At 40.6% G+C, this 13468-nt stretch overlaps 1 protein-coding gene across 10 annotated transcripts in view; it reads right to left on the bottom strand.

Annotated features, from left to right (window-relative positions):
- LOC114878487 overlaps positions 1 to 13468 on the bottom strand; it is a 37514-nt gene that overhangs the window by 6175 nt on the left and 17871 nt on the right. For 2 of the 10 annotated variants that reach the window (XM_029192355.2, XM_029192352.2), the window contains exons 4-13: positions 13248 to 13421; positions 12640 to 12723; positions 3327 to 3514; positions 3117 to 3204; positions 2881 to 3026; positions 2147 to 2276; positions 1016 to 1891; positions 816 to 942; positions 492 to 601; positions 295 to 427 (exon numbers count right to left, since the gene is read on the bottom strand). In XM_029192355.2, the coding sequence (XP_029048188.2) occupies positions 295 to 427; positions 492 to 601; positions 816 to 942; positions 1016 to 1891; positions 2147 to 2276; positions 2881 to 3026; positions 3117 to 3204; positions 3327 to 3514; positions 12640 to 12723; positions 13248 to 13421 (2056 nt within the window). Of the gene's footprint in view, positions 1 to 294; positions 428 to 491; positions 602 to 815; positions 943 to 1015; positions 1892 to 2146; positions 2277 to 2880; positions 3027 to 3116; positions 3205 to 3326; positions 3515 to 7091; positions 7342 to 9467; positions 9686 to 9720; positions 10043 to 12639; positions 12724 to 13247; positions 13422 to 13468 lie in introns of those variants that run through there. The other 8 variants (XM_046288869.1, XM_029192354.2, XM_029192360.2 and 5 more) reach the window with 8 other exon arrangements.

Raw genomic sequence — 13468 nt, 5'->3', positions numbered from 1 at the left:
AGAAAAATGATTAAATATGAATGATATGTAGAGATAGCAATTCAAATTCTCCCGCGTAAACGCATGCGCGAAAGTGGTGGTCCGCCACTGGGCTATATATATGAGGCTCTCTCTGTTACATAGTCATTCTCCCCGCGACCACCCACGGGGTAGGATGGGAGCTCGGCGGAGCCTGGGAGGGGCAATCGCCATTTTCCAAAGAATATTAAAATTGTTATATTGTACATCGTGCAAATCATCCGTGTACCATTAATTGAGAACCTTTGTTTTAAATTAATTAAACTGAATCTTTACCCAGGAATGTCTGATGATCTTCTGGAGTACTGTCTCTCCCACAGTCTTTTTTGAATATTCTCCTCGCTATAAGGGTTGTTCTGAATCGGTGGAGCATTTTCCCATTTCTTGTGCTCTCGTTCAGCGATCGAACCTGTTCATTAAAGCTCAGTTATAGGTATATCTAAAAGATAAATATAGAAAATGAAAAGATTTACCTGGTCTTGGAGGAGCAGCTAGTCGAACCTCCTCTTCCGATTTCTTGCTCTTCAGGGACGTATGCGAAACCGATTCAGCCTTGGCGAGCGCCGCAGCTTCTCGGCACCTGCTGCACAGTGGAATGGTGGAGAATCGTTAGAATATCATCGACGAAAGGAAAATATTTCGCCTGATTATTAAGCGTTGACATTACGAGACGAACTTGCCTCGGTTGCTTCGGAAACAATCGATTGAAAAGATTGAAAAAGTTACGCGAAGTTGGTGATGTATCAACAATATCGAGCACATATCCTTCGAAAGTTTTTCCATCAACTGAAACTTACCTTTCTGTATTTTCTTCTGAACTTTTCACTTGTTCCGAAGCTTCGAGTTTCGTTAAGCTATCCAAATGCCTTTGCGTCGCAGTGTCATAGTGCTCTGTATATTCGCTTTCTTGCTGAATATCCTCTGCTATTAAAAGTGAAATCATTCATTAAAATTGCTGCTTCGAATCAGCAATTATCCGCGTTATCGAGATACTTACCATGAAAGTCAGCTTTTTGTCGAGCGTCCGCTTCCTCCTCCTTGAACGCTTCCGCGATATCGTCGTTAACAGCCATCAGCTTCTGTTTAGCGCATTCCAAGGAATTAAGTATATTTTCTTCTCTCAAAACAATCCCTTTATCTTCCGTGTTTGCGTAATTAATGTCTGCCACGAAGGTCCACGTCGGTGTGGACGTAGGTGTCTTCGGCGCACCCAAAGAATTTTCTTCTCGTTCTGAACTTTTCAAATCCGTCGAATCATTTATTTCAACCTCTTCTTTGAATCCTTCAACTTCAATCTTTCTCGAGTCGTCGTTAATAAAATTCATCGATTTTGTATCAATTTTCTTCACCAATTTTCCTTGCTTTTCTATTTCAACTTCTTTGGCTTCGTCGTAACCATTCGTTTCCCCATTTTGCACACGATCACTCTGTCCATTCGATTCAGTCTTTTCCAAACTTCCATTCTTCCGATTCAACGTTTCTTCAGGAAACATTTCCATATGATTTTGCTTCGAATCGTCGTTCAAAGTTTCCATTCGATGATCGATGCCATTTTCGAAGCCGGTTCTCTTCGGAGATCGTGGCACGACGTTGTTTATGGCCTCCATCAGCTCTTTCTCGATCTCTTCGTCGGATTGAGCCGAGGAGCATTCGGAGAGATCGGACGTGTCCTCGGCGTCTTTATCACCGATCAGGGCCTTGTAATCGGCGCTGGGATTAGGCACTAACATGGCCACCGGGTCGGCCTGCGTCTGGACTCTCTTCTTTTGAAACAACCAATTCTCTTCCCAGGATTCGACCGGAGAAACCAGACCGATGTGCGTGGTCGGCGTGCCCGGCTCGTCCTGGCTGTCTTCTGACGATTCCTGGCAAGCTGTAATCAATCGTTTACCGAATAATACAATCGAGTTTGAAAAACCAATTATCAACGTAATTAAAAGACGACCGATCAACGAGTGGCAATTCAGAAATACCATCGTGTCAGCAATAAAAATTTCCACTCGTGTAAGCGTTATTCACCGGAGAACGTGTCGAATTCGCGAATGGAGTTGCGATAGAACGAGCATTCTGCTCGTAAAGATGTGAAACCGAATTAAAAACGAACACTATATCAGCGGAAAGTACTTACGGTCGATAATGTCCATTCCAAGTTCAGGAAATGGCACACGATGAGCGTTCCTAATGTGCAAGACATCGTTTTCTTTGGGTTCTTCGTCAGATGCATATGTTGTAGTTACTTCTTCTATCCGTTCCTCTATCTGAAAGTAAAAAGGACGAATCTAAAGTCGTAGAAAGTAGATTCGATAAAGATTCTTGAATAAATGTCACTGGTCATGGAAAATGTGTTCGATAAAAATCCTTGGAAAACTGACACGTCTATCGTTTATGGATCTTAGAAAGTGGAATTGGTAAATGTCGTTTAACATTTTCTTTTTTTTTTTTCTCTTTGCCTGTCATTTCCTGCGCGTATTTCCATGCAGAACAGCAGTTCCATTCGTTTCGCTTATCAACCGGCTTATCGGGCGAGTACCTGACAGCCTACAAACCTATTCACGAAATTCTGTTGTGACTGCGATTACAATACTCAGACAAACATTATTCCAATGGAATCTCGTTATTACTACCGCGCGCTACCTCATTATTTCCAAGATTTACATGAGAATGAGTGATAACCTCTTTTCAGTCGAAGCGTTTATAATTCACGATTTTCAAAAGCAAAACTAATTTGCTTCAAGGTAAAATTATAATGAAACGTTTTTAACATCTTCGCAAAGGAATCGGTAACTTTTCTAGAAACTTTCTAAAGATATTTCAAAGCACCCTAAGATGTACAATCGAGCACGCGATATCGCGTGGACCTACCATAAGAGAGACCGTAGGTTCCAGTTGATTTTTAACGCGTTTGAAACAAGCAGCACTACATTCGCTACTGCAATCATCTTGGGACAATGGTTCCAAGCTGCTACAACCTTCTTCAACACTTTCATCGAGACCAGTCTCGTTCTCCCCTGAAAAACGTATCAATCGATCGCTTTCACCCTCTTCCCTGACCATTTTTAAAGTCGTCGTATTTAAATAATCCGATACAGGACACGTACCCAATGAACACTTGTTCGCGGACACCGGTTTTCCGTGGAGAACGTTGCTATTACCGTCCACCTGTTCCTTTTGGAATTTCTCGATGACCTAGAAAATCCATCGTGTTTCGTTCATCGATTTATCCTCTCGCTCGAGGTACGCGTGCTTCGAATACCAGAGGATCAAGTATACCCTCGAGGTCTCTCGGTAATAAAGTGTTTTTAAGTAACCTTGTTCAGTATCGCGGTGGCGAGTAGGTCCTCGTAGCTGTTCTCCGCTAAGCTCCTTCCTTCCGGCGGCCTTCCGGTCTCCCCGGAACTACCCAGGCTGGGTAACTTCCTTGCCTCGTCGACGGCACGCTCGACGATATCCCTGAGCGCCGTGTGAGCCATCGTCGGAGAATCCGTGCTCTGTTTGTCTGGAAATGAAAATTTTGTTCGAAAATTACTTTTCTCCGTCGGGAAGTCGGGCACCTCGGTATTTCTCCCGAGGGAAACTTGATTCGATCGCTAGCGTACGCTCGTCTATAGATGGTACCGGTATCCATCATGGTCATCGAGTGTCCCCGAAACGATTCGAAGAGAAACCTCGACGCGAATGAAATAAATCGGCCGGAAGGGTTAACGAGCACGTCACGAGAGGAAAAGCAGCCGTACTTTCGTCGAAGCTCGGTAGCTCTCGGTATATCGCTAATGGATCGAACGACCGAGCCTCTTCGGAAACCGTAGAAGACGATGGATAATTTCACCGTCCCAGCAATTTCTCATTCTTCCTTTTTCCTCTCGCGAATCAGCGTCGAGTGAAATTCGACGGATGACCTGCTGAACTCTTTTCGCGGGGGAAACGCGGGATCCTTCGACGCGCGTTAAATCATGAAAAACCACGGCTACGAAGTCCCGTGTTTAATAGCCTGTTCATTGTCGGCTCGAAAATTGAAGTTCTCCGGAAGGACGGGACGGTGACGGTTATGGGTGTCAGAGAAATTTCATTTGCTCCTTACTCGCGGCTACGTACGGTATTTCAACTTTACCTTGACTATTTATGACGCGCGCGGAATCTTTATTACTGGAATTAATTTACGTGATAATAGGATAGTAAAATAGCAATTAAAAATCACCTAATTTGTAATGTTAAGATTAACGTTAATCGATCGCGTTCATTGATTCCTGATTAACGATTATTATTCGCCATTCTATTTAAATCACATTCGTGTTTATTTTCTAAATATAGAATGTACGATGACTCGCGTTCGTCGTGTTCCATTAGAAAGATGATTTTTCCGAAGAAGCTGATTCGATCGATCGATGGGCTTTCTAACCCTGATCTCTCGGCAGAAGGTGAAGGTCGCCTACATTTATTTCCTCCTGGCTAGCTTCGTTCACTTATCTATCTTTGCAGCTATTCATTAGTCACACCGTACGCACGATCACCTTTCAATTAATTAATCTCCCTATCGGATACTTCTGCCCGCTTGTGTCCCTCTTTCCATCGGAATGTTTCAGTGTTTCATTAATTAGTAATAACAGATTAATTCTGTGCCTTTCGTTTTTTCAATCGAAGATTTATTTTGAAAAAATCGTGCCAAATTCTATTAACCCTCGGACGGCGGACCATGGAGAGACCCCAATTTTAATTTAATTTCGTATTTCATATCATTTAAATATTGACAAAAAATGTTATCTGATAATTCTCCATTCCATGTTCCACTTGTTACACGATATCTTGTATATCTTTTTTCCTTTTTTATATTCTGATGAACGTCAGATAAATGTTACATTCGAAGACTAGAATAACGTCGATAAATTCCGCGAAGGAAGATGCATCCTGACGTCGATCTTTCAGTTACTTTTTACTAAACGTCCTTCGTATTCTTTTTTTCTCGCATGTTCACGATTATTAATTCCGCTGGTTATTCATAAAGTGACGCAAACCAAGCGAGGTTGCAATTAAACGCGTTCGTTCGAAGATGATCGTCCGGGATGATCGATAAATATGTAAATATTTCCACGAATTACGAAATTCTCGTTCGTTTTTCGTGCTTTCTAAAAACGGTAATTATTAGACCGTGAATATTTATGCAAATACAGATTTTCATAATAAATTTTCTTCGATGGGTTTGCTGAAATTATACAAAATTTACACATTTTGTAACTTCTGCATATTTTATCCTAAAATACGCGTTTCAGCATTCCCATGTTTCGTAAATGCATAAAAATCTCCGGTTTCTTTTATCTTCCATTACCTTCCACTAATTATCCGTTGCTCGGTAAATGAAACGAACGCAGTGACACGCTTCATTTCGGATTTGTTAAGCGGGAAATCGAATCGACACGTACGGAACGTTCTGATGTAACGAAATTATGGCGATTATGGTTGGCGGCTCGTAATCACGGTATAGAAAGGTTTCTTGGTAGCGAATTGACGTTCGCGAGACAGTAAAGCAAAGAAAATCAGAAGAGAAAACCGTGCTTTCTGGCGGGTTACGTTAAGTTAGGCTGCTCTAGAATTACATTATACAAGTTTCTATTTACCCACATCTATATTTAATTCGTTAATTAACTGTTTAAGTGGCTAGTGACTTGTATTTATGTACAACTTTTGTTTGCTTGACTTTAGCGCATTTATCAAGGAATTGCACACAATACGTGATTTATTGTCGTTTAATCCATTTATTACGAACGACTTCAAAACGATTTTTTTTTCTTTTTTTTTCGAGAGGAAAAAGAATGTCATAACTCGTGTTCGATAAGTGTTAAGAGCTTTCTTGAATGATAAGAGGCGTGACGTGTTGCAATTTGGGTGTACGTGAATGATCAATTTTAGTAAATTTCGTGATCATCACGTTGTTTAATAACACGAGGACATTGATAAAATTTCTTAATTTGTAAACTATCAGCCGTCAAAGTGTCAAAAATTCTTTATCACCGTTTCTTTTTTTAAATAATCTGAATTTTAATTAAAATGATATTTCCGAATTTTGCAATCAAGTTCCGATGCTCCAGCTATATCGCGAGAAATTTCTTTTCGTGACCTTACAATAAAATGGAACGCGTTATCACGCGAATATTTCGGTCGACCGAAGTCGACGCAGATGAAGAAGAAAAGGAAAAAAAAAATTAGAATGTTGAACGTGAAAGGCGAGCATAGAACGCGAAAGAATCGTACGACTGGTCGTACGATGATTCGCGATAATCTTATGACCCTATTGAAGGCAAGACGTGTTATCGCGACGGTAGCTGCGTCGTTATTCCTACGAATCGATTACGATCGAATAATCGAATCGGTGACAATAACGTGGCGATTGTTCTGCCCCGGAAATCACTAGGAAGCGTTCTACTACTTGTATTATGAATAATAAGCAAAATATTCAGATTTTTATCGCGCAAACATTTACGGTCAGGTGATAGGGGTAGACTTCTATATACAGGGTTTCATCCCTGTATCGTGTCATTTTCCTCGTGGATGCCTAAGGGGAAGGGTGAAAACCCGGGGCATTACCATTTTGAATAATGTAATAGAGGTGTTATTGGTGAAATCAAGCGTTGTTACGGTGTCCCGTAAAAGGACAAGATAGAGGAGAGGATTATTACGTGCAATCGTGCCAGGGACGCGCAAATAGTTTACCGGTGACAATTTACAATAACCGCGATGAATCTGTGCCGATGGCGATGCTTTCACGCGTGTTCTGGATCTCGGGATTTTGTAACTGCTCTACTTTGTTCGTCGTCGCTAGAAACTATTGGACAAAAACATATACAAAAAGAACGACTGTCTTAGAAATTGAACTGTAATTTTTGTTCACGTTCTGTTATCTGATGTTAAACTTGAACTTTGAATTTTTTAAGATCAAATTGTAATTCCGTAATGCTTTTAATTGATTTTTATCTGATCATAAGGTTGGACTTTGAAATTTTTAGATTAAAATGTTCGACGATCTAATAAATAAATCCCTCGAAATTACTGAAAGGATTAATCGAGTATCATCGAATATTTACCATCTTTGTTGGTGAATAGAACATAGACTATATAGGCGACGATTAGGCCGCCGATCAGCGTCAGCATCTCTTCGATCACTTCCAGAAACATTTATCACACGTTTCACCTCGTGTCTCTCGAGAAATTCTTAAACGGTTCGTTCACACTGTCACGATTAATCGTTGCCAACATTGTCCGATTACTCTCACTTTCTTACATCCCTCTTCTCTTCGATCATCGATTAAATCGATCGATTCCCTCGATCAGATTCTGAAAACGTTCGAAAAACTTCAACGATGCTTCGCTCGTGCTTCGAAGAAATCTTTTTCTTTCCTTCGACAGAAACGATTTCTACGAAACTATGCGAGAGGATAGGTTACTCGGGAGACCTCGACGATCATCCGTGAACGTTTCACACTTCCGTCGCGTTATCCAGAGAATTATTTCCTGATACTTTCTCTAAACAATCGGCGAACCACGGAAGATCGTTTCGCGTTCTCAATGTTTGCGGCAAACTGTAGGAAAAATGAATTAGTCTCGCTGCGATTCGCTTATCACGGAAATCGTTAACGTTCGATCTCTCCTCCTGATCGCTTCGTTCATTCGTTAAATCGATTATCTTAATCTTTGGTCAGCTAAAAATAGTCCTTTCAAACAATATGGTTCTTCGAATGGTAGTTAACGCGTGCAAGGTTGCGAAGTACTAACACCTGTACATTCACGATTAAGCGATTAGGCTTATCGAGAGAAAACGGCGATATATGGAAAATCGGTATTCTCTGGATCTTCATTTTGATGATATTTATATTACAAGTAATTTAGAAAAAAAGTAATTTAGAATAATGAATAAATATCGATTCAAATTTTCCGCGCAAACTTTTATGATCACGTGATAGGGTCAGAGGCTTATATATAGGGCTCCTTCTCTCATCCATCCCATTCTCCCCGGGGATGCCTATGGGGAAGGTCGAGACCCGGGACGTCATTTTTTCTTGAGGAAGCCTGATTTGATCGCGAGTGTACACTTTACTACGCGACTGGAGAGAATACACGCGTAAACGAACTCGCGGCTGTGAGAACGGCCTTTAAACTCTCATTTGAATAGTCGCTCGACGACGATCCTATGGACTTTGAGATTTCCCGTTCGAGACGACACGTTTTTACCTTTGTCGAGCTCTTAATATTCCTTTGAATATTCTCACCATTGTCGTCATCGATAACCGTGCTGTTTCAGATCAAATGATTCATTTTTTTTATCTATTGAAACACGAGTTATGCAATTCAACAAGACAATTATTACGCTTGACTCTACGTAAACCGGAATATTTGATTTTGGAAAAACAAATTATCCATGAACAGGTTTCCGTTCGTAATCAGCGTGTTAATGATTTTATTTATCCTAACAGGTATCGCTTACGATCAATAAAATCGCGATCGGTTTTTCGTTTCGCTCCGGTGAGAGTTTTGCCAACCGCGTGAAACTGAGGTTCTTAATGACTGCAATCGTCGTAATTACGCTTGCGTAATGAGCACTTTGATTGCCGAGGCGTGAATTAGCCTCGCGAGACAATAATCCCGCGTTCTCTTACGTTCGTCAATGAACAAGTGTAGAGAAAATTGTAGGAAGATATTGCTATCTGCCTCGAAGGCAATCGATGCTCGAGAAGGACTGTTCGAAGGGAAGGAAAGTTATTCGGACAGTCGATACATGGCTTCGCGGGTTTCTCCCTCGTTTTTACGTTTATCGAAGCCAATTATTAGTTTTCAAGAAGTTTCAATATAATAATATGCATAGGAAAAATGATGACGTCCGGGGTTCCCACCGTTGCCCTTAGGCATCCTTGGAAAAATTGATAATGTAGGAAAGGGAGTCTGGCCCTATCACGTGACTATAAACATTTGCGCGGGAACATTGAAATATCCTAATTTTCCTTATAGAAGTCTGATTTGATCGCGAGTGTACGTGACAGCAATTCAAATAGAAAGGATCAAGTTTTATGATTCGATGTAAAATTAACAGGTGGAGCAGCCGATAGATAAATCTCTGCCGAAAATATGCCAGGAATGTAGTATTCAAATTACAGTTAGGCAGTTGTTACATAATTGTACCAAACTGGACAACCTCACATCTACAGCTTACATTAATATGAAATAAATGCTAATTAAGTCAGCGTTTATGCAAAAAACTGATTGACATATGCTCAGAAATTTAGTATAATTATTAATACTTATGAATGTAATTAATTATCAAAGTTAGGTACATTGTGTTACGGTTGATATTTTGTTTTTTATCCATGGTAAAAATGTAGATCGAAAGCTCTCGATCGAACTTGAAGAAAATCAATCCCCAATTCAAATTAATATCGCAAACAATGTTCAAATCGGTACTCTTCTACCTGACTGATTATCTGGATCGCGACACAGGTTCTATCTTCTTACGTTCTTTACGCCGCGAGACTATCTTATCTCTCAAGGGCGCTGTTAACCAACCAATTAGTTGGCCCAGCCAGTGCAATTACATTCTGATCGTAAATGAGTACACCTTTTCCTATCGATTATCGTCTTCCTCCATCACCGCGTAAACAACTCGGTTTCTCAATGATCGTCAAGGTCTCCTCGAACCTCAATTAATTAGTTTCTAATACGAACGGTTCCATGGATTCGTTCGAACCATTTCTCTCAAGAGTATCGTGGATGACTCGGCACTGACGTACGGATTTCTACGTTCACACTTCGTGAAAGAGTTTAACCAACGCACTAAGGATTCACTGTTCCAAGGGTGACACGATCAAAGGGTGAGATACCGTTTATACGACACCATGGTTGAATCGGTTCGCTAAAACGCGAATCGGTCAATCGTCGAACCGGCTAAAAATCTTTGCCCACCGTCTGTGTGTGTGTAATCGCAGGCCTGCGCTGCTCGCGACTGAGCCTTTACCAAAGCGGACTGATACGCGCGCGAGCTGCGTACCCCACATACGCCTCGCTGTACGGCTTCCTTCTAGTGGGGGATACTTTTGCGAGAGAACCTACATGCCCTGGCGAAAACGCGAGCGGATGACGAGCGGGCATCAAAGCGAACGGAAAGCCGAATCTAGGGGATCGATGGTGTCGGGAAAGCGGATGTAGAGCGTATGGTGGAACAGCGGAGCGGATGACGAAGAGCCGAATTGTCTTTCGAGCGGGAATCGAGCGGATTTCAATGAGTCGCCCGCCCCATTTTGGTTTCGATTCAGTCATAGATGAATCATTTTATCAGTCAATAATAGATGAGATCAAAATCTAATAATAGATTTCCGTTCGAGATAATGGAGAGCGTATCGATAAATATTGATTCGATAGATAGACTGGACAATTGTTTATTTCTTAGGAAAATATTTAATTTACTTAACGATCCCTTTGGCGGTAGGCAGATTTCTTTTCGAACAGTGAGTGATCTACAAATGCAATCGACTTTCTTATCAGCTTCAATGGAAGATTTTCAGACGCACAGAATGGTATTAAACTCGAAGATGTGCATTAATTGTCCTGACCTCTCGAAGCAGAAGGAATAAAAAATGATCTTTTCCGGAATACCGAGGAGACAGACTTTCCTGTGGATGTTGACTGACTCATTTCCTTACGTAATTCGCAAACGAGCCACGATTGTCTGAATAAAGATTATTGTCCTAAGATTGTTACATCCTCTATTGTTTCGCGTTATAAGACAGATTAGATGTTCGTCCTTCGATCGAAGAATGATGGGACGACTCGTTTCTTGGAATACCATGGATATTTCGGCACGGAAATTGGTCGTTTTATTGTTTTACCTAATGAGAGATGAATTATCACTCTTCAGAGCAGGCTAACTTCTTCCCTGCCAATTCTGTTAGCTAATATTTAGAATATATAAACACGAATAAAACAAGCCCCTAATTGAAGGCTAATTGCCCTCTGAAAAATAATTTTATCTTGCAATAATAATACCTAATTCAAATTTTCCAGCGCAAATGTTCGCGATCACGTGATCACTAGAAATCCTATGAGAATAACGCAATCTGATTGGTCGCGCCCCACCTCAGCTCGCACGTACTTTCGATCGTGCTGTATGATTGGTCGAAGCGGTCACGTCTGCTATTTAGACTCGCCTTAAACTAAGGGGTCAGTCGACGTGTGATTAGAGTCTCCTCTCGCCCCTCTGCCGCCCCGCGAGACATCTTGTCATCGGTGGATAGTACCTATATATATTCAGCCTTTTCCTTGCGCTGTCAGTCTTCCCTGGGATGTCTATAGGGAAGGTCGACTTCGACCACGGTTATACATATGTACATCTTTTGTATACCTTCTGCATAAACCATTTAACGCAGCGATCGGTTTACCAAGTAAACACGTGTCTCAGGTACACTTGCTGCTCGCTTTTCATACGTCGAAGAATTCCTGACGAACGGTGCCTTTTTATGCATGCCGGTCTCGGGTCACGGTAAAACCGAACGAAAGAAAGAAACTTATATTCCAACGAGGTAGAAATTCAATCGTGTCTTTCGTTCGTAAATTCGTCGAAACGTTACGAACGATCTTGCGTCGTCGTTCGAGGAGAAGAAAAGAGTAGTGAACTTTTGTCACGATCTTCTTTCCATTGTCGATCGAGTTACAAGTCATTTCGACTGATTCGAATCTCTGCCTGCTCGGAGGTCATCAAGTCGAATTTATATCGATGAAACGGCAACTTTGATGCCGCAAAAATCGTCCGTCAGGACCGTGCGAAAGTGTCGCCCCCGTTTCATTATCGTTGATCTATCAGATTCTATGTTTTCTATTTTTAAATTTCCCACTCTGATTTCTGTTATTCAAAGTAATGATTCGATGCAATTGCTGGAACGCGAATCGATTATTCACCCGCACGATGATTAGGGAAACTTTAGGTTTCTCTTTCTTTAAAGAGAATTTTCGAGGAAGTTTGATACGAGTCGATGGAAAAGGCTTGTGGGAAGAAAGATCGCGTCGAACAACGACCACGAGCGACAATTATAATTTCTGTGTCGCTTATGTAAGAAACGAAGCTAGGCCACGTTCCAGCGTAATCGAATGGCTGCTGAGAGAATGCAAATACCAAGTCAATTGTTAATATCGTACGAGGTAATTGGCTGATGTTTTGATCGGCTGATCGAAGGATCGATTTTTCTTGACCGCAATAAAATTTGTTTTTCAATTCGATCTCGATTTATTTCATTTGAAATGAATTGTATCGTTATATATATTGCAATACGTGGAAGTAATAAAAATTTGTTTATACCAAGTTCACAGGAAATAATATTCTGAAGATGAGGCTGTTTGTAATAAAACAGAATTTATTCCTCTTTTTCATCTTGTTTGTTCGTTCTGCAGAATTAAAATTAATGTCAATGAATTTTTTATCTGCTTTTCGATGCATGATGAATCTTTTCCACCAACTGTACACACGAGCGATGCCCCTATGAAGGCAACCTGTGGTACACAGCTGCATCACTGAATACCTTGTCCCAGGTGCATTTTTCTATCATTTTCAATCGAGTATAGTTTAGAATAGTTTAGATGGATACAAATACTCACTTTTTAGAGATAATTCCAGAGCCACGGCCAAACGTGTTAGAGCATCGACCAAGGGTACATTATACTTTTCCAAAAGCTTGTCATCTGTTAATTAGCGTTAGCCAAACTGTTAGTATAAGTAAATAAAAAGTATCAATAGATATCATGATTGTTTCTTCGATGATTTTCAATCAGGTTTAATTCTTATTTTGTTTTATTAGAACTTTATACGTAAAATATGGAGGAAACAATCGAGCTATCCGAGAGTTAATTGCTAAGTAACATAATGTCGCGTTTTAGAAAGGCATAGAGGATTAAAAGTAGTCATTGAAATGCTTGAAAGTTAATTGCTGACTACAGTACAGAGCATCGTATAGAAATATTGCTTTAGTGACTGGGAAAGGAATTCGACACGTGTTTTTTCTTATTTCAACAAAGCTTCTTCAACAGATGGCAGCATTGTTTAGTTACATATATTTCAATTTACACTATTACACAATCATTTTGCTTTTAAACTTAGAATATTTCAGTCATTTCCTTTCTTAATCACTTTAGATTCAGAGAGATTAATTGCTACTTACGATTTATTTAAGAATAGAAGGTAGTAGAGGCACAGAGTTTGTTCGTACTTTTTAACTTACATGCTGGATGATCGTATAATCGATCGATCGGCGTGTCCTCCACGCTACCGATCAATCCTTCGATTATCTTTTCAATAAAATCCCGAACCGTTTCCATCGTGTTCGCCTCTTCTTCCTCCCTGGCCAAACACGAGCCCGAACTGGTAGCTGCATTTTCCACTCCTGAAAAGAAATTCATTCGTTAATAAAATACTTGAATAACTAGAATT

This window comes from Osmia bicornis, chromosome 15 (genome assembly GCF_907164935.1).
Source record: "Osmia bicornis bicornis chromosome 15, iOsmBic2.1, whole genome shotgun sequence".
NCBI classification, from domain to species: domain Eukaryota; kingdom Metazoa; phylum Arthropoda; class Insecta; order Hymenoptera; family Megachilidae; genus Osmia; species Osmia bicornis.
This window is presented reverse-complemented; position numbering and strand designations above follow the sequence as displayed.